Below are 27,024 nucleotides of genomic sequence, written 5' to 3'. Positions count from 1 at the left end.
TCCATAGCACTTAGATGTGTGTGAAAGCAAAACTCCCCTTAAAACCTCTTTTCCTCCAGGCATCCCATTTCCTCTCAATACATGGGAATGACATTACTGGCCGGTGCCTTCCCAGCATTTATTTTTATTTTCACCATTTCCACGTCTGCTGGGGGACAGGAAGCAAGGGTGGCAGCCCCCCAGCATCCCAAGATAGGAACTGGTTTGTTTAAGCTGTACTTTGGCCTTGTTAAATTTTGCTGAGCACGTCTTGGCCGAGCTCCAGGGTGCTGGACCAAGCCCACCGCACTCAGGGAGAAGGGAATAATTACTACTTTGCGGTGAGGAAGGAAAAAGCGTTTGCAAAATGCTTTGAAGGTAATGACACCCCCAGTCTGAGGAGTGACAGCGGCGCAGAGCATCCTGCAGACAGCTCCTTAATTCCTGCTGATTAGAGGACCGGACAAGGAGCACAGGGAACACCGTTCCCAACAGCGCCTGCTTTGGGCTTCCCTTGAGGAGGGAGCGGTGAAAGGGGGGGCTTAGCCAAAAATAAACGAGCATCTCAAAGGCAGATGGGCCTATTCACAGACCTAAAATTACACCAGTGGAGGGCCAGGCAGGATGAAAGGAATTAGCATCTGGTGGCGAGGGGAGGGCAGTGTCACCGGGGGTGGGTGACCAGATGGCCCGGGCACAGTCGGGTCCCGCAGGCTGTCACAGCCTTTCCGCACTTGCAGACCTCCAGATATTATTTTTACAGGGTTTTTTTTTTCCCCCGGGAGGTGCAGATTCCTCTGGAGCAAATGTAGGCTCGCTGGCAGGAGGCTCCTGTCTCCCAGTTCCCTTTTATGGACCTGATCACGCCCTGCTCCTGCAGCCACTGCAGGCCAGAGCGAGGGAATGCTGAAGAGCCTTTGGCTTGGGCTGGGATCTTCTGAAAGCACAGGACTGTGGTTGATCTCAGGGACAGGCACCTCAGCCCCCACTTTCCCAATAGCTGTGCAGCTGGTCACGTGGTTTCTCTTTGTTTTATCCTAACTGAGGTGAGGGGCAACGAGCCACTGGTGGTGACCACTCTGGATGCTTGGGGTACTGTCCTCCTGCATCTTGGATGGATCATGGAATCACAGACTGGTTTGGGTTGGAAGGGACCTTAAAGACCATCTCATTCCAACCCTCTACCATGGGCAGAGACACCTTCCACTATCCCAGATGCTCCAAGCCCTGTCCAACCTGGCCTGGAACACTTCCAGGGATGGGACAGCCACAGCTTCTCTGGGCAGCCCGTACCAGGGCCTCCCCACCCTCACAGCCAGGAATTCCTTCCCAATATCCCATCTAACCCTGCCCTTTTGCAGTGGGAATCCATTCCCCCTTGTCCTGTCCCTCCAGGCCCTTGTCCAAAGTCCCTCTCCAGCTCCCTTGGAGCCCCTTTAGACACTGCAGGGGGCTCTAAGATGTCCCCAGAGCCTTCTCCAGGCTGAGCAACCCCAAGTCTCTCAGACTTTCTCCATAGCAGAGGTGCTCCAGCCCTTGGAGCATCTCCATGGCCTCCTCTGGACTCGCTCCACTATCCTGATGTTGGGGGCCCCAGAGCTGGACACCAAATTCCAGGTGGGATCTCACCAGAGTGGAACAGAGGGGAGATGCTCACCGGATGATCCCCAGAGCAGCATTTTTGGATATGCAGAGAGGCCTGCACTTGGTTCCAGGTTTATTTTCCCTTCTCAGGTGGAGCACCAAAAGCCTTTTGCAGAGCCATGCTGTGGTTCCTGATCCAGGTTAAAATGACCTTTTTGAGTTTATTCTTCCCCCTCATGATACTGTTTTTATCCTGGAGGAGGCCAGTGACCTGGTTCATGGCACAGCCCCGTGGAAGGGCTGTGTTGAAGGGGTAGGATGCAGGCCTGGTGCTGGTGGTGGGATAAGGGGAACCCCTGGCACCCCATTCCCTGTGTCACTCCTGAGCTACAAGTCATTCCAAGTGCATTTCTATGACGTGGCTTCAGAACTCCTAAGGTTTAAAGCACTGCTGCAATGCGAGAGAAAACCTGAGAACTGAGATTTAAATCCGTGTGTGGGGGAGTTGAGGAGGGACTGGATTTGGTCCAGAATGTTAATTCTCCAGTATCTCAGGCCATTCTGCAAAGAGCAGGACAGAAACCTCTGGAAGGAGCCGCTGGCTGGGGTGAGGGGGGGTTTACCTCGCTGCATAGCCACGATTAATTTTATTTTACTTTTGAGTGAGTATTCCAGGAAAGCCCATTAAAAGCTGGCAGCGAGCGGCTCTGCCGGAGCCGAGCGCCGACGTGTGATGCCGGAGGAGCCGCCCCGGCGTTCGGGAATGACTGATGGTGAGAGGTGTCGGTGGAAAGGAGGGGAAAAGGGGGATGTTCTCACTCCGTTGAACTTCCTTCCTTTGTGTTCCCTATTAAGCCGGGGGAGCCGCGCTGATGCGGCCGCTTTTCGCAGCCTTCCAAGCTCCCATTTAATTGTGGATGATTTCATCCCGGCCCTTTCTCATGCCGAAGCCAGTGGCCTGCGTCATGCAGCAGTGAGTTTGGGCAGATTTTATTTGCATGTGAGTCACTGAGCTTTTCCAGCTGAATGTCACCAACTTGGAATTTTTGTCTGATTTTGTTGTTGTTTTTTTTGTCTCTTGGTGTTTTTCCACCGGGCTTTTTTTCCCCTGCCCTTTTTGCTGCCCGCACCCCCTTCGTCCCTCCCTCCCCCCCTCCCAAAAAAATAGGAAAAGGCTGAAATGGGAGTTTGAGTTGGCAGTGCGAGAGGACGGGATTAGGAATGTTCGGGGAGAGAGCGCGGGGAAAAAGGATGCTTTATGTCGCTGGGAGGGAAGGACCGGAGCCAAGTCAAATTGAGGGCTCTAATTTGGGAGCGGTGTTATTACAGGTCAGAGGGAGTCAGTTACTGGCTAAATTGGGAGAGCTGTCACATGCCAGGGCTGGAAATGCTGCTCACATGGCTGGGGCACACAGGCTCCTGGACAGCTCGGTTTGATTTTGTTGACAATGCTTAAAAAAAATAATAATAATACAAGACCCCTGTTGTATTTTCCCTCAAATGTGGGCTCCGTAGCAGCGTCCCTCTTCCTCCTCTGCCGGCTCATCCCAGCCCTCGCTGCCCTTTGCACAGAGAAGTTTATAAATAGAGCAACTCCTCCATTATGTGCAGCTTCAGTCTCTTTATTTTTATACTGGAATCTGTTCAATGATTAACAGTTTAAACCATGTGCTGTATATCAATACCTTACATACCCTTCATAACTTATTTTTAGTATTATTTTCCCCCCTTCTAAATCCTTCATCCATTTTAGGCAACACCGTTATGACATTCAGATGATTTTTTATATATATATATATGGGGGTTTTTTAGCCTTTGAAGAAACTTATCTGCATTTCAATTGAGCTTTTGCTAAAAGGCTTTTTGCAATTGAAATCAAGAAGTCAGAGGAGTATTTCCTCCCTGCTTGTGGTAGTGCCTGTAGTCTCCTTGCTGAAAGATTGGGTTGTTTTTATGGATTAGGCTCAAAGAAGAGATACAGAAATTGCGTGTTTTATTCCTTTGGCTTCCTGCATCCTAGGAAATTCCACTGAAGGTCTGGATTCAAGGGCATACAGAGGCATGTGAGCTACATAACCCCAGTGTAAGTGAAAGCAGGCAGTGAACTCATTTCCCACCTGTTCCCCAGGTCCCAGATGCAGCAAAACCAGCAGAGTTTTGCTATGGCTGAGCCTGTGGGCTCCTGGGGGTGCTGGGACTCCCAGAAGGAATCTTCATGCCCCTCATTAATTGTGAGTTTAATCCTTGCTGGCCCATCCCATTGCTGTGGACCTGGCTGCCCCTGCAGGCCAGCTGAGCTCTGCTGGCTTTGCACAGTAGCCAACAAAAGCCACTTGACCCAGGATCTCGTCAGGATATCTTTGTCCCTCAGACCTGGCACGGCTGCTCTGATATTTCTGTCTCCTCGTTGCATGCACGAGGGCTGATGGATTCCCCTCCGCTCCGCTGTCCAAGAGGGACGGGGGTTTGGAGTCGTTTCTGCCACAATATCCTTCCTCCACTCACCCATGGATGGTGCTCCTGCTTTCTCCTGCTCTCTTGCCCCAGTGGGCAGAGTGGGAGGATCACCTCACCTCAGGGTGTCCACAGCACTGACGGGGGTTTTGCAGCTTTGGGGTCAGGGGGGACCCCGGCACTATTTCCTGCATTTCCCAAAGTCCATCCTCCCCTTCTCTGGCTTGGGAGCAGGATGCCTGTGATGCCCAGGAGTCTGTGGGCTCTAGCAAGTAAAGGGAAACCACCGCTGTGTGTCCTTGTCTGGGGTCAGGTTGGCTTCACTCTTCAGGACAAACGTCCTCTTGTCTGCCAGACGTCTGTCCTCCTCCTGGCCTTTGGGTGGAAAGTGGGAGGTGGGATCCCATCCTTGCTCATGCCCCACATGACTCTGAGCTCTTATTTTTGACACTGAACCATTTCCCACATTTTTACGACCGAGCACTGAGCAGTCAGACAGAACTTGTTGGGTTTTCACTCTCCTTCACCACTCTCATCAATGTAGACATCACTCCACGCTGGCTGGACTGTGGCTTGTGAAATCAGTGCAGCAAATTCCTCCTTCCCGAGGTGTTCTCTGTGCCAGTGCCGACCACACTGCGTTGTGGAGATGGAATACCATCATTCATGCAGTGTAGGTTCCCTTGGCACCCATGGGGCTTTTGATAAGGTTTCCCAGCGTGTCATCTTTGCTCTGAGTCAGTGAAATGCTCTCAGCACTGGAAATCTCTGCACTAAATTAAAGTCCTGTTGCTAGGGAGTGTTGTGATAATACACGGTATTATGATCCATAGCAAAAGCGTGCAACAGTACAGCCTGGAAAACAAATCCATAAAACCTCCCATCGGATGCACAGTGTGAAAATCGAGTGTTCTTCGGCTCGGTATTAAATATGTCATGGAAAAAAGACTCCCCGCTCCTTCTGAATTTCCTGAAAGTCTGCTTTGGGCTGAAAACCGTGGTGGCTGGAGCCAATTTAGAGAAGGAAAAATCCCTGCTCTTGTTGCTGTCTGCAGAAGCTCCTTAATGATTGTGCCATGCAATTCTCTGGTGCTAAAAATACATCTGGGTTTGTACAAACAGCCTCCTAATGACTGGAGCTCTGGCAAGCTCGGGGAAGCAGAGGGGGAAAATAGCGGCAAAAATATGAAAATCTTGCTTATTTCTGCTCACAGTGGAACTGAGCTCTTCTGTCCTCGTGGCTCTCAGCGGGAATTAAGGGATGTTTTGGTGAGGGATCTCCCTGTTTGTTCTGTGCCTGGCCAAAATAATGGGTATCTGCTCCCACTGTCAGTTTGCAAATTGGATGGAGAGCGCTGAGCTCCCTGCCCTGCTCTGTCTGCCGATGAGGTTTCATCAGCCTGTTTGGGGTGATGGGATGAGAAGATCCCAGAATCTCTTCTCAGAAAGCATTTTTTCATGGGACTTGAAGCGTTGGAAGGGGCTGCCCAGGGCAGTGGTGGAGTCCCCATCCCTGGAGGTGTCCAAGGAGCGACTGGACGTGGGACTCAGTGCTCTGGGCTGGGTGACAAGGTGGGGATTGGACACAGGTTGGACTTGATCTTGGAGGTCTTCTCCAACCTAAATGATCCCATGATCTCTTTGGGGGTTGTCTTTGAGCCTCAATTCAGTGCCGATGTTCCAATTCCTGGTAACACTTGATGGGGATGCTGTTGCTTTGGAGAGCTTGGTGGAGGAGGGAACTGCCAGTGAGAAACAGCTGAACTTGCTGCCCGAGGAGAACTGGCTTTAAAAGGGCAACAATTCAAGTAGGGCCCATGTCTTATCCCCCACAAGAGTTTTTTGGGGGGAAGGGGTTTGTTTGGGGTTTTTTTCCCCCAGAAGTTGCTTGCCATATGGTTGCATCTCCTTAACCTGGCTTTGGAGTTGTAAGAAATGGTGGAAAGAGTTACACAGGGAAGCTGTGGCTGCCTCATCCCTGGAAGTGTTCAAGGCCAGGTTGGATGGGGCTTGGAGCAACCTGGGGTAGTGGAAGGTGTCCCTGCCTATGGCACAGGGTGGAATAAGGTGGTCTTTAAGCTCCCTTCCAACCCAAACCAGTCTGGGATTCTGTGCAATTGCTGTTCTTCAAAAATGAAGTGCCTTCAAAATACCTTGGCAATGGGTAGTAAAAGGAGTTGCCCATTTCACACAGGGGGATGCTGGGAGCAGTTGCAAAAAGGTTGTGTCTTTGGGACAGAATTGGTTTTGGTGATTAAATTCTCAACATTTAACAAATTGAAGGGACATTCTGTATTTAATTTACCTGGAGCTTCTTAATCTCGGTCATTAAAGGTGGAGAAGATGCTCCTTCCTGAATTCTTCTGTGCTCCTGTCAGGGCTGAATCATAGAATCACAGAATGGTCTGGGTTGGAAGGGACCTTAAAAATTACCTCATTTCAACCCCTTGCCACGGACAGGGACACCTTCCACAGACCAGGTTGCTCCAAGCCCCGTCAAACCTGGCCTTAAATCCTGCTCTATAGACAGAAATGTTTCACTTTTCACAGCTGTGGCTCTTGCCTTTGTTTATCCAAGGAACCAGTGTTGTCTGCAGCAGGGACTTCCCCAGCCACCTCATTTTGCTGGACATGCTGTGCCTATTGCTCCATTTTCCTGGCCTCTCTTCCCTGTATCCACCTCCCCTCCTGCTCGGAGCTTCCCTGCAGCAGCCGCTTGGGTGGAAAAGAAACATTAGGAAAGTACTTGATGTATTTTTAGCCTCTTAGAGTGTGATGTGTCTGCTGGGAACACGGAGGAGAGCCAGCACCATGTGAACCCAGAGGCTGCAGAGCACCACTGGCAAGTTTTCCATCGAGTGCTGGTGCTCCTTGGCACCGTGACGGAGGCGGGATGCAAGTTGGGATGTGAGCGCTGGAGAAGGGAGATGGGGCACGTGCCTTGTGTGTTGCAAGGCACAGATTGGTGTCTGTCTGTCCTCCCCTCATAGGTGTGATGGACAAAAAAAGTCCATCTGTCCTTCAGAGAGGTCATCTACGCTTAAATCTGAGCAGGAAGCGACCGAGCAGGGAAAGGGGAATGCTTGCCTTTTTATATCCTTACCTCCTGAGGAAGCTGGGATAGCACTGAGCACCTTGGACCTGGAGGTTCACAGCTGTTGGGGTGGGTGCTCCAGGAGGAGTTCAGAGCCCTGATTCCCACCAGTCTCAGTCTCCGAGCCCTCTTGGTGTGCAGGGCTTGTTTGCAGGTCTTCTGGTTGTTCCCAGCTCCTAGCCAAGGCTTGTTCCAGGGAAAGAGCTTCGCCACTGCTTCCCAAATTTCTCCGCAGGTCGGTCTGTTATACCTGCATGGGAGAGAGTGACAGCAAAAGGCCAAAAACCTTGACAACTGCAAGGTTTTCCTGGCTTTTCCTCTGCAAAATCCCGCGTTATCCGCCAGGGTGAGCGGCTTTTGGGAGCTGTGAGGAAGCTGTTCCCACAATGCAGAGCTGGCCTCTCCTGGCTGCTGCAGTGTGGAGTCACAGGAGGTGCCAGGCAGCCAGGGGTGCCGGATCCAGCGGGCACGATGGTGTTTGGCACAGCTCCCATTGCCTTCAGACGTGTGGGATTAGGTCCCCCCGCCCTGTGCTGAGGTCAGTGCTAGCGCAGGCTTAAATTGTAAGCTCAGACCTGTTGGACGTAGCAGGGGGAGGTTGGTGGGGGTTACACACCACCCTGCAGCCTCAGGGACAACAGAGGTGCTTGGAAGCATCACTGCTGCCTCCTTCCCTGGGTTATCCACGATTTTGCATCCGTCTTGGTGACAGGAGGAGCAGGATTCAGGTTGACCAGCATTTCCAGGTCGGCTTGTCTCTCTGCCTTGTGCAATTGGCAGGTCTGCAATAGCCTTTATCACTGACATTTTTTTCCTTTTAATTAGCCTCAATAGCAATAACGAGGAGGCACATGCTGGAATTCTGATAGTTTGGCCTCTGGTGGAGAGAGGAGGCTGCCAGGTTTAACACTGAGGGTATTGATGTGCTCTGGATGGGGTACAGAGAGTTTCCAACACGGTTCTCCCTTTGTTTTCCTTAATGCTGGCCTTTTGAGTGAGGCTGATTTACGAAGAGAATGATGTAAATTGGCCCAAACAAAGTATTTGTGACTGGGCTGCTGTGCAGGTGCTAATTACTGCAAATAGGAATTTAAATCTCCTTGGCTGGAAACACTCTGTGGTTCACCTTCAGTCGAGCTGCTGCAGCAGGAGCCAGGGCAGAGGTTCGTGTCCACAGCACTGCTGGAGGGAGGATTTATGTGATGGATTGTGGGGAGCTGGACCATCTCACAGACCAGTAAATCCAGTTGTGGGAAGGCTGGGACTGGCATCAACCTGCTCTTGGTCGATACACTCGGTGCAAATTCAGATTTGTGGGTGAAGTCTTTTCAGTTTTTGTTCTTTTGCTTTAACTTTGCTGCAAACCACCCCTTGTGAGATGGGGTGTGGTCTCTCCACCCCACTCATAAAATCACTGAAAGGTTTGGGTTGGAAGGGACCTTGAAGACCATCTAGTTCAGAATCTGAAGCCAGATAAATTCATTCTTAAAACAGAAAAATCCAACTGGAAATGAAGGCAAGTGCTTGGGAGCCACTGGAACAAGTGGCTGGTAGACGTAGGGTTGAGTTTTGTCTCTTGGTGGCTGTTCACTGGGAGATGATGTTGAGGCCAAGCAGAGGTTGTTGGGCTGTGTTCCTGTGCAGGGTCAGGTTTCCTGACCCCTTTTGCTCTGGTGGAGGCACCCAGGCAGCTGGAATAGCTGTGAGATCCTGGGGCTGATGGGCAATGGCCTTGGTTACTGCAGATTTGGGTGATTTTGGTGGAAGTGCAGCATCTCCCATGGATATGTGAAGAAGCTGGTGGGTAGTGGTGTTCTGCTGGATCTTTACACAGCAGGAGGAGTCCAAGTGCTGTTTTTTCTGTCTCTGACAAAAGAAGTGGGTGCCTCCACGTGGCTCTGCCCATCGCCCGGAGCTGGTGCCGCACTGATAATCCAGGAAACAGCGAACAATGGGAGCCTCTTCTGGTTGCTGAGGAAGCGTCTTGTAAAACCTTCCTGCAGACCCAGAAATAGCCATCACTTGCTCTGTGCCCACCGATTTCAGGCTCACTTGAAGCAGGTTCAAGCTGCCTAAGCACCAGTTGGATTTCTGGTTTGCTGTTGGCCATCCAAGACACGAAAACCTCGGTGCCGTCCATCCCTGGGAGCGCTTGATTGCCATCCAGGAGCACCCAGCTCCTCCAATCCCTAATGCTGCAGTTTGTCACCTGGCAAGATCAGGGATCTCAGCCTAAATTTTTAGTCCAAACTCCTAGTTTTTCTCCATGAATACATGTGAGAGTGCTGTTGCTTTCAGCCCTGCTGGGAAGGTGCTTGGGAGTGTGCCCTTCAGATCTGAGCATCTGATTAATGGTTGGACTCAGTGAACTTGGAGGTCTTTTCCAACCTTAATGGTTCTGTGACTCTTTCTCTTAGTCATTACTTGCTTGGACAAATTACCTGAATAGGCTTTTGAGAACTTGTTATGGAAAACTTTGTTAAACTGAAAACAAGGCCATAATAAACCAGTAATTTAAGAGCAATTTGCTGACAAATAGAGCCCTTAAATGCACTGACTTACCATTGAGGAGCAATGATACCAAGCCTGCTGTGTGAATGTCCTCTTTGTCACTTGGAAAATGACTGTTGATTATGAGCTCATAAACTACACATCATTCATCTTGCCTGCTTTGTCAAAACCCCAGTCAGCATAATCATGGAATCCTGGGATGGTTTGGGTTGGAAGGGACATTAAAGCTCATCTCCTTCCAACCCCCTGCCATGGGCAGGGACACCTTCCACTAGCCCAGGTTGCTCCAAGCCCCAGCCAACCTGGTCTGGAACACTTCCAGGGATCCAGGGGCAGCCACAGCTTCCCTGGGCAACCTGTGCCAAGGCCTCACCACTCTCACAGCCAAGAATTCTTTCCCAATATCCCATCTAACCCTGCCCCCTGGCAGTGGGAATCCATTCCCCCTTGTCCTGTCCCTCCAGGCCCTTGTCCAAAGTCCCTTTCCAGCTCTCTTGGAACCCCTTTAGGCACAAGAAGGGGCTCTAAGGTCTCCCTGAAGCCTTCTCTTCTCCAGGTGAACACCCCCGTGTTCCTGTGCCTGTGCTGTGACAGCTGCTCTTGGCCATCCCCACAGGCAGGGTTGGTGTTTTCCAGGTGGGGACCAGAGGTCTGTTTGCAAAACTCTAAAATAGAAGTTAAAAACCATGCAGTTTGGTACTTCCAAGTTTCTAGATGCAGGCACCAAAGTCCTGTCCATGGTGGTTTTTGCAGGGAGTGTGTGTATCCCTGCCTTTGTCCATCCTGGCTGATTTTACCTTTGGAAAACTGTGAGTGTTCCTGGTACACCATCAACGGCTTCAGGAGCCCCATGTGCCTCGCTGGTGGTTGGAATAACCCAGTGATTCCTCAGGAAGCAGCTCCAGAGCAAAGGCAGGAAGGTCCCCCATGCAGTGCAGTGCTGGAGGTGGATCCACCGCCACTGGATGTGGAGGCAGTTAACAGTTTGCAGGGATCCAGCAGAGATTAAGCAGATTTGTGACAGAGAAATCCCATGAGAGCTTAATAAACTGGCAAACATCACCTCTTTCCCCAGTCAGGAAGCCCCAGTTTTGGGGATAGTGTTGGTCCTATTCATAGCACAAGCACAGGTTTCAGCCTTGGAAGCAGGACCCGGCTATATTTGGAGCTGGATTTATCCACAGGCACTCTGCACACACATCAGCTGGGCTGTCTAGCAGCAAAATCCTGTTCATTAAGTAATCCTACAGTAGAAGGTAGTTTCACATCCCACCCTCATTCAGCTTCTCACTCAAGAAAATGTCCCATAATAAAAATTGGGATTTTTTGCTCTGGGGGCACCAGCAACTCCCATCCCTTCCCAGTACAGGGTTGGGATAGGAGCTGGCTCCTTGCAGTGCTCATGGTCAGTTGTTATTTTAGCTCATGTCAGGGCAATGACAGCAACAGGCAGGACAGGGATTCTGGGGAGTTTAAAGGCAGCAGGGAGGAATTTCTGACTTTGGGGCTCTCTCTCTGCTCAGATTTGCCTGTCACAAATACCAGTAGTTGTGACATTCCATGAAACATCAAAATCCTTGTGATGGGAACCACCAGGCATTCCTGAAGCAGCACCCGGGGGAACTAATGAGGCCCTAATGTGATTGGTGTGACCCACCACAGGTATCATGTCAAACCCTGGGATGTGGGACCCCAAAACCAGGGCACATCTTAATTGTGGCTGACCCGGAGCGCTTGTTCTGGCAGTAAAGGGTGAGATGTCCCAGATGGCCAGCAGTGCGTGGGAGCAGGTAGGGAGCCAAAACAGGGTCTCCTGTGTTCAGGGAGAAGGTGGAGAGAGGCTTTGGGGGATCACCAGCCCCTCTGTCCCTGCCCACAGGCAGCTCCAGCTTTCTCCCTCCTGTGCCGCCCTCTCCAGATGCCTCTGTTTTCTGGCAGATAGGATTAAGCCTGACCTTCCGCCCCATCTCGGAGAGAGCCAAGCCTCTTTCGGATCTAATTATTTTCCATTTTTGTTTAATTGTGCACATCCTGCTGCTGGCTGAGAGGGAGAGCAGCTCCTGCCCAGGCTGGGGCAGGGAAGAGCACTCGGTCCCTTACCAGCCACAGGCTTTTGGGTCAGTGCTCCATCTTTTGGGGTTGTGGTTTAAACCCCCAAATCTCTTGGAGGTCTGAGACAAGGTTCCAAGGAAGCAGCTCTGGCACCATCCTGTGTTTCTCCAGTGGTGACCTTCACACTCAGCTCTCCCTGGTGCAAGAAAAAGGAGTCCAGCCATGGCCACCTGCCTCCCCCATCCTCCTCCTCCTCCTCCTCCTCCTTCTCCTCCTCCTCTCCGGCACCCAGTTCACAACAGGCTCTGCTTCCTCTGTGTGTGTTTGGCTCCTGTGTACAAGTGGCACTGAATTCTTTGAGCAGTGCACTGCAGGCCTCTTTTTAATGATCTTTGATTTCTCGGTGTATCCCAGCTGTTGCAGAATCCCAGCTGGTGCCAGGGTTGAGTTTGGCTGTGCCAGCCTGGAAGCACTGCCAAACCACCCCACCGGGGTGATGAGGGGATGGGTGACATCCCTCTCTGCAAGAGGATGGGAGAAAGTAGGACACATTTTCAACCCACTCGCTGGCCAAGAGAGAGGGGACAGTTAAATCAGATTAATACCAACAGGAAGCTTTGCCTGTAGCACTGACATCTGCATGTGGAAAATATGGAGATGCTCTGGTGGACCTTGAGTCCCACTATGCTCATGTGTGTTTTACAACTTTGCTTAGACTGAGCTTTGCTTTCCCAAATCCCATATTTTAGCACCAGAACAACTTCACAGCATTCCCACGGGCACGGGAGCACACCCAGAGTACCAAAAAGTCACCTCTGCTGCAGCAAAGCAGTTCCTTCCCCACCAGAGCTGTGCCACGTCGTGTCCCGTGCTCCTTTCGGCACGAGACATCCCGGGCACGCCGTCGGCTGGCTCGGGAAGCGGCTCTGGAGGAGGGGTAGGTCTGTGGAGAAGTAAATACCACTGCAGAAAGTTCCAGTGAGAGCTGCTGGCGTTTCCAGCAAGCCATCTAGTGGCTTCCTGTTAAAATGGTTGCACACCTTGGAAGTGGGAAGGCGAAGCTGAAGGGTGCGTGCTGCTCACCACCGCCGTTGTGCCCGGGAACTGATGCGCAGGGTTTGGTCCTAATTGGAAAAAGGCCCTACTGTAAGAGCCCTCTTCTGGGTCAGGGGGTCCTGGGGTGGTGGGAGGGGTGGGTCAGCTGCTGGCCAGCAGCATGGGTCATATGGAATCACAGAATCATGGAATATCCTCAGCTAGGAGTTGGCAAGATCATCAAGTTAAACTCCTGGGTCTCTCCCCAAGAGCAACCCTGAACCCAGGGAAGTGGTGACGTCACCAAACCTGCCAGAGCTTGAGGAGTGTTTGGACAAGGCTCTCAGGTACATGGTAGGATTGATCCTTGGGAGTATCCTGTGCAGGGCCAGGAGCTGGACTCAGTGATCCTTATGGGTCCCCTCCAACTTGGGATATTCTATGATTCTGTTCTATGGTGTGTGATCCTACAGGTGGACATCCAGATCTGCTTTTCACTGCTATGGGTTCAAGAACCCTATCTCAAAAACACATGGAGTATATAGGGACAATTAGGGACAATTAGGGACAATTAGGGACAATTCAGAGCAGCTTCCTGTACAGAATGGATAGGAGACAGCAGGCAGGGAGGGAGAACATAAAGTTTTGGGGTTTTTTTTATTAACATGAGCACTCAGCATGTCACTTGGTGCAGTTTTGGGCAGTGGGTTTAAAGCAAGCAGAAGGAGATGGTTCAGTTGTATCCTTGGGCACAACCTACTGCAGGGGCTGAAAGGTTGGAGGGGTTTGGTCAGCACTGGAGGAGAGACTGTCATGGGGCTGGGCAGTGTCAGTCAGGTGGTCTAGGTGGATCCTGAGCTATCCTTGGTTGAGGTTTGTATAAGCTCTTCAGAAAAAACTCTGGTGATGGAGATTTCACGATGTCATAGGTCATCCTACCCTACAGAAGGCAGTTCTTCATGTCCAGCTTCATGTGCCTTTGCTGCAGTTCAGCTCACAGAATCAGGAGCCATGGAGAACAGCTTGTCCATGCCAGTCTTCACCTCTCAGCTGGATGACAGGCTGGCTGGTGCAGTTCTGAATGATGTTCAGCCTGTGGTGCTTCCTGACCCAGGCTCTTCCCCACCTGGTGCTGCACAGTGATTTGTTCCCTCCTGCACTCAGGTGCTTTCACCTCCTTAATGCAGAATTTTTTTTCCCCAACTGTTCTCCAAGTCTCACAGAACCATAGAATATCCTGAGTTGGAAGGGACCCACAAGGATCATCCAGTCCAACTCCTGGCCCTGCACAGGGTACCCCAACAATCCCACCCTGTCCCTGAGAACGTTGTCCAAAATCTCCTTGAGCTCTGGCAGCCTTGGGGCCATGACCACTGCCCTGGGGAGCCTGTTCAGCACCCCACCATCCTCTGGGGGAAGAACCTTTTCCTAATATCCAAATTAAATGTCCTCAGACACAGTTTCATTCCGTTCCCTCAGGTCCTCAGCACTGACTTCGAATCCAGTTTTCTGGAGTGTTTTCCTTTCTCCTACCATGGCACCTGCACATTGAGCATGTTTATCACATCACCCACATCACTGGTGACGTGCTGGGCGGTGTCAGGGCCGGCACAGGTCTCCCTGCTCAGCACATCCTCCCGGTCTGACGGTGAATCACCACTGCCGGCTCCCTCCCTGTGGTTTTGGGATGAGTTGTGTGCCCACATTAGAGCAGTTTCTGTCTGCTGTGCTGCTGAGGGAGCCGTGTGTGGCAGCACCTAATGAATATCAAGATGTACAGCTCAGCCTGTTCCCCCAGCCATTCACAGGCCGGTTGCTCTGTCGCAGAAGGAAATTAAATTGTTCCTGACAAATCGGTGTCGGCAGTCACTTATCATCTTGTTATCTTCTAAGTGCTTACAAATAGGTTGTTTCATTATTTGTTCCATCAGTTTTCCAGGAGTTCGAGTTAAGTGACCAGTTTGTAATTCCCTGACTTTTCCTTCTGCATATTTTTTAGAGTTAAGCCCTATGCTTGCTTTTTTTGTCTGGTCTTCTAAGACCTCTTCTATCTGCTGTGAGCTAAGAGAGGAACAAGAGCTCTGGGGCTGCTTCAGCTGAGCCCTTCCCTCTGTACCTTTGGGGCTGGTGGATGGACCAGCACCCTGGTTGGGTGATTGCTTTCCTGCTGGGATGCTTCTTCCCTTCTCCCTCCGTGGCTCTAACCTGTGTTATCTTGTTTGAATCTTGACCTTTTCCATTTCCCAGTGAGTACTTCTAAAAGGTCGGCTTTATCCACCAAGTGATTTTGTTTAGTGTTTTCTCTAATCTGCAACAATATGGAAAAAATTGGGCCAAATCATGACTGTGATTAGGATAACAGCATTGGAGTTGTGTGGCTGTAGAGCTGAGTGTAGTTTGGCATTTTTGGTGATTTTCAAGAGCATCTGGTAACTTCTGGCATCCAGTGGTGCACACTTTGCCCTGACCGTGGTTTTTGGAGCATGGTAACCCCCCTGCCTGGGATGTGAGCATCACACGTGCAGACATCCCTTTGGATGCAGAAATCCCATGTTGGATTTACTTTGCCACGCTCTGTTTATATCTTAATTAGCTCCATTTGCCAATCTCTCAATTATCTCCTTTTTTTTCTCCCCCCCCCTTCATTCCTCCAACAGGAATCATCAACCAGTGGCAACAGGAATCCAAGGATAAAGTGATTTCCCTCTTGCTAACCCACCTGCCTTTACTGAAGCCCGGCAACATCGAGGCGAAGGTCGAGTACATGAAACTCCTGCCCAAAATCCTGGCGCACTCGATCGAGCACAACCAGCACATCGAGGAGAGCAGGCAGCTGCTGTCCTACGCCCTGATCCACCCCGCCACCTCCCTGGAGGACAGGAGCGCCCTGGCCATGTGGCTCAACCACCTGGAGGACCGCACGTCGGGGGGCTTCGGCGGGCAGGGCCGGGGCCGCTCGGACTCGGTGGACTACGGGCAGGCTCACTACTATCACCAAAGACAGAACTCCGACGACAAACTCAACGGGTGGCAGAACTCTCGGGACTCGGGGATAAGCGTCAGCGCTTCCAGCTGGCAGGACAAAAACCTGGCGTGCGAGAACGGCCACCTGCCCCTCTACTCCTCCTCCTCCGTCCCCACCACCATCAACACCATCGGCACTAGCACAAGCACCAGTGAGTACCCACCTCCCCCCACCCCACCACCACCCCACTAGGAATTGCTGCTTTGCCGTGGTCAGCTGGGGGGCTAAATTCATCTGGGCCATAGAAAAAAACTCCTCTTTTTTTTTTTTTCTTTTTTCCGTTTCCTCACCTGCTTTTTTATTTCCTGCTTGCCTTGTTGTTTTTGGGTTTTTTTCTCTCTCTAGTCCTGTGGGATTTTAAAGACTCAGGAGATGGAGAGGAGGGAAAAACAGCCAAGCTGTAAGAGCAAAAAATGTGTGTTATTGAAGGGAGCCCCTTGTATTTCACGTAGCTCTGTGTAGATTTGCAGTTCACGTTTCAAGAGTTCCTAAAGCAAGCGGGGAGCTGATGCTTCGTGTCCAAAAGCGAGTTGGGGGACTGGAGGCAAGTCCAAAAGGACACTGGGGACTTAACTGGGAGGAAATGGGATTGGGACTACGAGTGCAGGCGTAATTTTTGGAAGCAGGGCTGGAATCTGCCATCTTCAGGGTATGTGAAAGCATTCACTTGGATCTGCAGCACAAAGAGGTGTGAAGCTGGTGGTGATTGAGGGGTTCAGGTGGATGATTCTCAGTGTTTTCCAGAAGGGTTGGGTAGCTCTTCCCCCCATGGAGACCTTGGCAGGCTTTGATGGATGGTGCAGAGCCCAGCCCAAGGCTCAGACACTCTGACACGCTGCAAAGCACCATGACTGGAGATTTATCACTGGTTTTGTGTGAGAATGTAGCACAGCTCTAACTGTTTTTTAAAGAGCCATCCTTGGGAGAGGAGGAGCAGAGCATCTTCTCAGCAGGATTCAGGAGCACCACTGACCACCGCTCCCTCTGGAGAGCTGTCACACCTTCCTCACTGTCACTTGGGTGACTGCCACCACCTCACCTTCAGGGCTGGGACATCCTCCTTCCCTTTGGGATGTTCAGAAGGTCTCTCTCCAAGATGCTCTATCAGCATCTCCCTGGATATCAGGGATGTAGAGAGCACTTCGGGAAGAGGCTTCTTGTGGTGAGGGCGCTGGTTTCTCCATCAGCCTGTGGAAAGCCACAATTAAAGAGCTGAAAGCTTTAAAATGGTCACTTAAGGCTTCTGGGTTTTTCCCTCTCCTGTAATAGTTGCTTTTTTTTAAAGTGGTGTTTCAAATCGACAGCGACACGAAACGCAGCTCTGGGTTTACTGCTGTAGCACCCTGGTCCCTGCCTCTCCAGTGTCCATCCTTGCAGGCATGTGGGGATTTAGCAGAGGGGTCTCAGCTTCTCCATGGACTCAGAACATCCTGCCCATCCCATCCCTGTCTCCTGTTGCTGTGGGATTGGGTGATGTTCAGCTTCTCCAAGAACCGGGTCCCTGCGCTGCGGAGCTGTGTCAGGGAGACCAAGCCACGTGGGAAAGGCTTAACAAGGATGCAGGGTGAAAAGTACCCTGACTGTGTTTGCAGTTGGTCTGTTGAACCTCTCCAAGGATTATTTTTTGGGGGGAGTTTCCAGGTGGTTTTTGCATGCCTGGCATTTTGGAGGCTTTGCACACCAGGGAGGCAGTGGGAAGAGATGCCTTCAGATGGGATCTGGTTCCTCATGTCAGGATCTGGAAGCAGGGAGGTCTGGTGGGTGTAGCAGGTTAATCACTGACAGTGGCTGGAGCTCTGCAAGATGTGTTAGGTCTTGAAGGACTCTTTCCAAAAACCCCCTGGAGTTTCTCTGAGCCTCTCTGTGCTCAGACTTAGCTCTCAGCAGAAGCAGTGGCCCACCTCTTGCCCAGCGGGGTCCCCACGTTTTGGCACAAGGCCGAATTACTCAGCAGTGCCTGAGCTGCTGCACTGCTGTGGTTGTTCCTAAATTCTCCCAAAATTAGGTGTGTGCAGCAGCACTGGGACAGGAGCACCTGTGGATCTGCCAGTGGCCCTACACTTTGCCTGGCCCTACACTTTTGCCTGAAGAGCACATCCCTCCTCCACCTCTGCCGCTTCCTTGGCCTCAGTATCCCCCGCTAGCTGTGGTTTAATCCTACATGTAAAGCTGTTGTAACTCCTGCAGATGTATTCTGGTGGTACCATGTTCAGGTAACCCCTGGGCTGAGCTGGAGGTGACCCAACCACACTTCACGTGCGAGTTCATAAACTTCCTTAACACAATATTTGCTCGGACGCGAGCACGGCAAGTCCACAGATAGATGCTAAAAAATAAACACGGCTCTCAGCCTTTGTCCCAGCCCCTCGACTCAATCAATACATCTATTAATCTTTTATTCCAAAGCAAAGCCCTCAAATCCTTACTGTTTGTTTAGGTTTTACTGTTGTTATGAGTTTTAAATTCACCCTCTTGCTTGAAGGTGTTTGTCTGGGCCAGGGCTTAATCCAGCAACACCCTGCAGGGCACAGCCTTCCCAGACCTGTCCCCGTGAAGGCACTGCCTGTTCCTGGTGCCAAAATGGGGAAAAGACTTTCCCAGGGGAATAACGTGGTGATCTTGCCCGAGATACTTCCTTCTGGTGTTGTGGTATAATTAGGTGTAACACTGTCCTGGCACAGGGCTTAAATATGAGTGGGGAAGGTCATGTGACAGTTTGCTTTGTGCTGTCCTTGACTTTGACTCGACCTAGACCCAGGCTTTGAGATTTAGTTCGGGAATGGTTCACCTCCAGCTCTGGCAGGGATTGGCCAAGGCTTGAGGAGATGTTGCTGGAGCTCTCCAGCATTTACAGGGCAAGTCTGGAGTGCTCTGAGGGAGTCACATTGGATTTACCACAGTAATGGTGATTCCAGAGTGGGACCAGCATCCTAAGTGACAAATCTGGGTCTGGAGCAATATGAGGGTATGGACTCACCCAAAAAGATGGAAGTTTGCCCAGGGAAGTTGTGGCTGCCCCATCCCTGGAAGTGTTCAAGGCCAGGTTGGACGGGGTTTGGAGCAACCTGGTCTAATAGAAGGTGTCCCTGCCCATGGCAGGGGGTGGAACGAGATGAGCTTTAAGGTCCCTTCCAACCCAAACATTCTGGGATTCTGTGATCATGTGCTCCTTCCCATCCACTGCATCTCCATCACTGCTTTCTCAGCCTGCCCTGCAGAGCTTGAGCTGCCACTTTAAACCAAACTTTAGTGTGCCAGGAGCAAAGGCAGCCTTGGCTGGGCTTGGGAATGCAGGTGGGCAGGAGGCTGGAGCTGCTCCGGCGCGGCAGGATGGGGTGAAACCCGGAATCCTGACTCTGCAGCCGGGTCAGGTGATGGTTGCAAAACTTTGGGATTGCACAACATCGTGGACACAGGATCTGGGAACTCTGAAAGGACACAGGAAAGCAGCTGACTTTCAAAGGTGCCAACAGCTTCCTGCGTGGGGGCCCCGGCTCCTTCCCTGCCCCTGAGGTAAATGATTCCACCCGAGTATGATCCAATGGCACAGCAGGATTTGGTTGTCAGGTGGAAGCACAACATAGCTTTGGCCCTGTATTTTCCATCCTCTTGGAAGGGAATCTGTTCAGAGGCAAAGAAGGGTCTGTTAGATAAGCTGAGAAGGGGGAGAGCAGGTACACTGGTCCCATTTGGACCATAAAGTGACGGGGCAGTGATGGATAGATACAGGAAGAGACCTTGCTAGGAAATATCCTGCAGAGCAGGAATCCCAGGTGTTGGGACTGTGTTCATACAGGAGGGATGTTGCAAACTCTTTGGTGTTTTAGTGTTGCTGTGGTGCCTGGATTCCCCTGTGAGGGAACTGAGAGGACCAGCAAAGCTGTTTGCCAATCTGGAGCCACCCTTCTGCTCCTGCACAAATGGGAAAGATGCTGGGTGCTCAGGCATGCTACACCCTTCCCATGGGAACCTCTGCCAGAAAACTGGTGGTGTTTGTCTACAAGGAGAGGAGAGCAAGCAGGGCAGTGGAGGAGAAATGCTCACCTATACAACCTCTTTGTCCTGAAAGAGAAAAGTCTCTGTCTTGTCCTAGAGCTGAAGAGAAAGAGCAAATCAGGGTTCTTCCTTCCATGCACCCCAGACCAGGCTCAAACTGCCAGAGGGCAGGGTTAGATGGAATATTGGGAAGAAATTCCTCACTGTGAGGGTGGGGAGGCCCTGGCACAGGTTGCCCAGAGAAGCTGTGGCTGCCCCATCCCTGACAGTGTCCAAGGCCAGGTTGGACAGGGCTTGGAGCAACCTGGGATAGTGGAAGGTGTCCCTGCCCACAGCAGGGGGTTGGATTAGATGATCTCTAAGGTCCCTTCCAACCCAAACCATTCTGTGTTTCTGTGATCCTACCCTGCAGGCAGAGCTGCAGCTGCTAACCTGTGTGTCAGCACACACGTGTGTGACATGACTTGCTGGATTTGCCAACATTTGCCCCAGTTATGGACTCCCTGGTGGGAGAGCAGATGAAGAAGATGGTGGAGTTCTCCCCCAGTGATCAGGGAATTGAGGTGGAACAAACCACATCAAGAAAACAACTGCCATGGATGGAATGTGGGTTTCCTGACTCTTCCTCCCCCTGCACTGTTGTGCAGCTGAGGTTGATAACGGGATAACTGCATTTTTATAACCCACAGGACCACCCTGGTCTGTGTTGGGTTGATGGGCAGCTTGCAGGTCATTCTCCTCTGTGTAGATTTGCAACAGCACCTGAAGGGAGGGCATAGTGTGTCCTCAACCCGTGTTTGCCTTACACAGGGCAACACATTTCCTCCCATGCAAACTTAGCAAAATCTGCCTTGTAAATGTGGAAAAGTCTTAATGAGGCTACGACAGTGAAGCAAACAAATGTCCTGTTCTTGCCAGGGTGGATTAGCTTTGCACTTGGGAATTACCTTCAGAAGCTTGTTCCTCAGTTGGCTGTGCTGAGACTTGGCACCCAGGCACTCATCCTGCCAGCCAGGGACACCCCTCACGTCTGCTTTCCTTCTCTTTTACTGATAGACTGAGAAAAGCTCGTTGGCCCTGTAATAAACACTTGAGCTTTTCAGTGGTGGCAGATGAGGGCATTTGTTGTCTTGCTCATGCCCTCTAGTGTCGCTCGTAACCATCAGAGAACACTTCCGGAAGTCACCCACTTTTCCAGGGTCCCAGTGCTACAAAATCTTACTAATTCTGTAGCTTAAAATCAGAGTTCTTGCACAAGAAGGTCAGGTGTGAACAGAGTTGTTTTCTCAAAGCCATGGACATAAATACAGCAGCAAACAGGACTGCGAGCGAGGGCAGCATAGAATCGTGGAATCATTTAGGTTGGAAAAGACCTTTAAGATGATTGAGTCCACCCATAATCCTCTACTCCAGCTCTGAGGAGCAGGTACAGATTTCCTGGCCCCTCTATAAGTTCAAAGCATTTTGTCCCTGGTAGACATGTTCCACAGCTCTGCAGACCATCACTCAGCCAGTGAGAGGATGAGCAGTCACACACCCTCAGCCTGGAGGCCATCAAGCTTTGGAGATGGAAGTGGTGATGGAGGACAAGAGCGATGGCCTTTGGGGTGTCAGCAGTGCTGGGCAAGGTCAGCTACTGCTGTCGAGTGTGTTTTATAGCCAGCTTCCCTTCCTGCTGCTGAGGCTGCTCCATTTGCCGTGTCCCTCACCCTCTGGTTGGCAGGGAGGTGTCCAAACTCAAAACAGAGCAAGCTGTGCCCATTCTCTGTGAGCTGCTCTACCAGACAGAATGTTTTTAGTTGATGGACCAGCCACGTGTGCTCATCCCACCATCAGCCCAGCTCCCACCCTGCCCAGACCTGGTCTCCAAGCAGGGTGTCTGTGTGAGCCATCCCACCCTTGGACCAGGTCAGTTCCCAAGGTGATTGTTGGCTGGTCTGGTGCAGGGAGTGAGACTGCTCCCCCCCTTCCCAGGTGTGTGGGATCTGGGAGCGCAGCATCGAGATACGGGCTGGGAAAATTAGTTTGTCGTAGTGGAAGAGGTCAGGGCAGCCCCGTCGTACAGTCCAAGTAAAAAGAGGAAATGGCCTCAATTGTGCCAGGGGAGGTTTAGGTTGGATATTAGGAGCAATTTCTTCACCTAAAAGGTCAAGCACTTCAACTGGCTGCCCAGGGCAGTGGTGGAGTCCCCATCCCTGGAGGGACTTAAAAAACATGTAGATGTGGCACTTGAAGACATGGGTTAGTGGTGGCTTGGCAGTGCTGAGGGAATGGTTGGACTCTGCCTTAGAGAGCTTTTCCAACCTCAGTGATTCCATTGCTCTCAAGGGCTCAAGGTAAAGATGTTTTGAAGATGTTTTGGACAGGAAATCACTCTGGCCCTGCCTTCTGGTCTGTGAGCTGCCAGCATCCGTGTTGCCTTGCTCAGTTTTTCCTGACCCAGTGTTTGGAATTACTCTTGTACTTGAGCAACAGTCAGAACCTGTTCTAACCTTGAAACTTCAGTTTAGCTGCCTCAGCCCATTTGGATCCTCCTTTGAGCCTGTTTTGGCACATTCCTTTCACCTCTTTGTTCCTGAAGGATCTCTCTTCTCACTGTGTCTTTGGTTGACCAACAAAGGTCAGTGTGATGCTGAGGTCCCACCTTCAGTCGTCTCCACGGGAGTCCTTGACTGACATCAAAGCTAATCAGCCTACCTGTCATCTTCCAAACATCACACTCTGCATTGGAAGGGAAAAAAAGACAGGATTCACAGGGTGACTTGGGTAACCCATCAACCCTTGATGAACACTTGGCTCAGGACATCTGGGAGGGTGGTTCTCCTGTTCTGTTCATCTGGGACTTGCAGTTCACTGGTGACTTTGCTCATAGGGATGCTCAGCCATGCAGCTGTGGGGCAGAAGTTTCTTACCAGCAGCTAGCTGTTGCCTCTGGGAGGATGTGGATGGGTCTGGGGGAATGCAGATGGCTCTGGGTGGATGTGGATGGTTCTGGATGGATGTGGATGGTTCCAGGGGAAGGTAGATGGCTCTGGGTGGATGTGGATGGTTCTGGATGGATGTGGATGGTTCTGGGGGGATGCACATGGCCCCAGGGGGATGTGGATGGCTCTGGGAGGATGAGTCTAGCAAGGCAGAGCTGGTGAAGGGGGTGGTCTGTGAGGCTGGTGAGGAGGAGAGGGAGCACCGTGTGCCAGTGGTGACACGTGGCTGTCCCCAAAGAGGACATATCACACGTACATCCTCTGGGATCACACTGTTCCTTCCTCCAAACCTGGTATGTGCCAGGTTTGATCTGTACTCACACGTCTTACAGAGCACTGCTCCCAAATTCACGTACCCTGCTCATAGAGAGATGGCTCTGCAGCTTCCTGGCTGGAATGAGGCCACCTAATTCGGGAGCCGCCCAGGGATATTCCCACCCTCTCAGCTTGTGAAATCCCGGAGCAGTCACAGATCATAGGTGCTCAGGGCAGGGACTACCTGCCCTGGTTTTGCTCTTGGTTTGTTGCCTGTCCACTGGAGAGGGAGCGGGACACCCATCCTTGACCTGCAGGTTGGGCTGGGGGGAGATTGAAGCTTGTGGCTCCAATGCCACCTCTCCTTTCCTTACAGCAGCCCAAGTGTCTCAGGGATGGATGTTTAGAGGCAGCAGTGATGGTTTTGTGTGTATCCTACAGTCCTTGGGATTCCTGTCACCAGTGAATGGTGCTTCTGACCTGGAAGCAGCACAGAAGCCACCAGCACAGCTGACTGATGCTCTCTGGGTTGTGGAGCAGGGTCAGACATCCCCAGTAATTCCCTCAGACTCTTGGCAGTCTCTCGTGTTAATGAACCGGAGGTTTTGTTGATGGATGGACCCTCCCAGACCCAGGTGTATTTTACCAGCCTGGTGCCTGTTGTATGCTGGCAGCAGGATTACTCATTGCATGGCAGCTTGGTGCTCTCCTAAGGGAAGCTTTGCTTTTCCCATCCCCCTGTGAGCACCTGTGGGTTCCTCTCAGCAGTTTGCATCCCCACCGGAGCCTCCAGTGGTGTGGGATGGGGGGGCTCCATCTCAGAGCCAGGGATGCTCCTCAGCACCTCCACTGTTAACTGATGTCTGTGAAGGGCCTTCTGAGAAATGCCCCCCTCAAAGCTGTCCTGCTTTACCACGACATCTTCCGTTCCCCAGCCCCACAGTAGCGTGAGAATCCCATTTGTGGTGTTTTCCTGAGCATCTTCATGGGGTGAGAAACCCCCAGAGAGAATCCGCTTCTCAGTGCTCATCCTTTGAATCCATGCAACTCCAGCCTTTGGCAAGTGAAGGAATGGAGAGAGATGAGCTCTCCTTCCTCCCACCATCACACAGCAGCTGCAGAGAAATGGGCATGGAGGAGGGACAGGAGTGCTGTGGTTTGGGATCATCCGGAGCAACTCCAGTCTCCTTCCCCACTGCACAGGGACTCGCTGTGTTCTCCTGACTCAGTAACATGCTGCTGTTTAATTAACTTTTGACTTCTGGTTTAAAGGAGCAGTGCACAAAATAGTTATTTACTTCATTTGGAAATTCTTTTATTTGTTAGCATAATTACAGCTTCCTTTTTTTTTTTTTTGGATATTTTTCTTAGCAGGGGAAGGGGGGGAGGGAGGGGGGGGAATATTTGCTGCTCTCCTTGTGGTTATCACATCCTTCAAATTACTAAAAGAGGCTGGGATAATAGGTCTGGTGATTACATATAGGCACCATCTGCTCTGTGGCTGCTTCCTATCAAAGTGCAGTTAGAGGAGTGCAAGGAGGATATTTTCTCTCCAGCTATATTAAGACTCTGTTTCCATCTCGGCTCCAAAGCAAAGCTCTCTGCATGCAAATGGATCAAACGCTCTGGAATCAATGGCTCTGTTTTGGCAGCCTTGAAGCTGATTTTTTTTTTTTAATTTTTTTTTTATTTTGTTTTATTTTCCCCTCAAGTTTGCCGTTCCCATCCGTTACGCAATTTTATTCGAGGCTGGTTGTTCTGCATTCGGTGTTTTCCTGTCACCACAGTCCCCCCTGTTTGCTGAGCAATGCGGTCTCGTGTTAGCTGGCGCAGGGATCTGTGTCATAACTCCAATGCGAGGCAATATCTGAGCAATCAGGAATGTTTTGGAGGATGATGAAGGCAGATTTTTAGGATGCATCTGCTGTCGGTACGTAGAGGAGGTGGAAAGCTGAGCTGAGTTAATTTGGAGCAGTAATGGGAAAGAATGAATCCATGTTTTGTGATACCAGCCGTGGCTGTCCTGTTGCTGTTGGGGAGCATTGCAGGGCTCAGGGCTTGGGAGTCATGGAATTATAAAATCCCAAACTGATTTGGGTTGGAAGGGATCTTAAAGACCATCCCTGCCATGGGCAGGGACACCTTCCACTATCCCAGCTTGCTCCAAGCCCTGTCCAACCTGGCCCTGAGCACTTCCAGGGATGGGGCAGCCACAGCTTCTCTGGGCAACCTGTGCCAGGGCCTCCCCACCCTCACAGTGAGGAATTTCTTCCCAATATCCCATCTAACCCTGCCCTCTGTCAGTCTGAAGCCATTCCCCTTGTCATGGGATGTCCCTGCTGGGCACCATCTTTTGCGTCTTCTCATGTGGGGAACTGGATACTGCATTTTCCCCTTAGTGGCCTTGGAGACCCAACAGGTTTTTCTTCCTCTCCTGGAGCTGGTAAGATTTCATGCTCTTGGAATAAGAAGAGAGCAGAAGGAGTTGCCAGCCCATACAGAGGGTGCTTGTGACAGGATATGTGAGTCCCCCAGAGATGGAGGCCAGAGGAAGCTGATAAGGCTGAAACACCGAGGAATTTGTCTTGGGGAAATTCCAGAGGTTTTGCATTCACCCCTTGCCCTTGACTGGTTTCAGACCCTTATTTTCTGGCTCCCAGTTTTCCACAGGTTGCATATTGCTAAGTAAAGGATGTACCTCTTCCAGCTGTAAGTGATGGAGGGGTTTCTCCATCTGGAGTGTAATGTGTGGTGGAAGCTGATGCTGGCAGAGGTCTCAGCAGGTAGATGCTTCTCAGACCAGGGGTTGAGGCAGTGGGGAGCTCTGGCTGCTGCTTGAGCAAAGAAAATGCTCTTGGACATCTCTTCTGGGTGGAAAAGGACTGTAGGAAGGAGAGTTTCTGTGTCCCAGTGCCGCTTATCTGGCTTGATCTGTGAGCAGGAGAGGAATTTCTCCCAGAAGCCCATAGCAAAAACTATTTTCTGAGATAATTAGGGAGGCTTGGTTCAGCACAGCAGCGTTGTTGTTAACAGGTCAGGATTTCCCAGGGTTCAGACACTGTTTTGTCTGTGGTTTGTGTGTAAATATAGGAGAAAAACCCACATTTATTGGCCTGGAAATCAGAGCGTTGGGTTTACTCCAAGAGCCACCTGGTTTGGGGCAGCACCTTCTTGCAACATGACCCTAATCCTCCATCCCCCACCCATTCCCACCTTCCCAAGATGCTGTTTTCTGCATCCTTTTGTCTGTGAGTTAAATCAGGGTAGGGATTCACACTTGGTCTGCCTTGCTCCCACCTTGCTGGATGCTCCAGTGGGAAGCCCCATGGACGGATCTTTCAGTACTTAAAGGGATTTGTAAAGAAGAGGGAAAAGGACCTTTTGCATGGGCAGATACTGACAGGACGAGGGGGAAGGGTTTTAAATTAAAGGAGGGGAGAGTGAGATTAATATTAAGAAGAAATTCTGAACTGGGACAGTGGTATGGGCTTGGCACAGGTTGCCCAGAGAAGCTGTGGCTGCCCCATCCCTGGCAGTATCCAAGGCCAGGTTGGACAGGGCTTGGAGCAAGCTGGAACAGTGGAAGGTGTCCCTGCCCATGGCAGGGGCTTGGAATGGGATGATCTTTAAGGTCCCTTTCAACCCAAACCATTCCAGGATTCTGTGAAGGACACCAAAGGCAGCTCCCAAGCTCCTGCTCCTTGGTGTGACGAGCTGGGCTTCCTTCCAGAAATACATCCCGTTGGATTGCTGAAGCCACCAAGGGCTGCGTTTACACATCTTTAGACTCAGCCCCCCTCCTGCTGCCACACAAACGAGTAAATAACAGTCACAGCAATTCCTGGCAGAGCCAAACAGAGGATCCACGAGTGTTTGTGCCATGCAGGGACTTGCAAAACCCCCTGGGAGGGTTCCTTCCCACCGAGCCTGGATGGTGCCTCGCGTGCCCTGCTTGGAGGGAGCAGCAACAAACGGGTTATTGTTTCTCTGTCCAGTTTCTCGAACAGGAAACTGTGTTTGAAAACGTCATTTCTTAAAAAAAAGTTTGCTTGACA

At 51.2% G+C, this 27,024-nt stretch overlaps 1 protein-coding gene across 5 annotated transcripts in view; it reads left to right on the top strand.

Moving 5' to 3' along the window:
* Positions 1-27,024, top strand: part of SAMD4A (sterile alpha motif domain containing 4A) — a 101,140-nt gene that overhangs the window by 47,369 nt on the left and 26,747 nt on the right. For all 5 annotated transcript variants that reach the window (XM_032690128.1, XM_032690124.1, XM_032690125.1 and 2 more), the window contains one exon: positions 15,367-15,885. In XM_032690128.1, the coding sequence (XP_032546019.1) occupies positions 15,367-15,885 (519 nt within the window). The remainder of the gene's footprint in view (positions 1-15,366; positions 15,886-27,024) is intronic.

Source organism: Chiroxiphia lanceolata, chromosome 6 (genome assembly GCF_009829145.1).
Source record: "Chiroxiphia lanceolata isolate bChiLan1 chromosome 6, bChiLan1.pri, whole genome shotgun sequence".
In the NCBI taxonomy this organism is placed as follows: domain Eukaryota; kingdom Metazoa; phylum Chordata; class Aves; order Passeriformes; family Pipridae; genus Chiroxiphia; species Chiroxiphia lanceolata.
The sequence above is the reverse complement of the archived record's forward strand: the minus strand, read 5'-3'. Positions and strand labels throughout refer to the sequence as shown.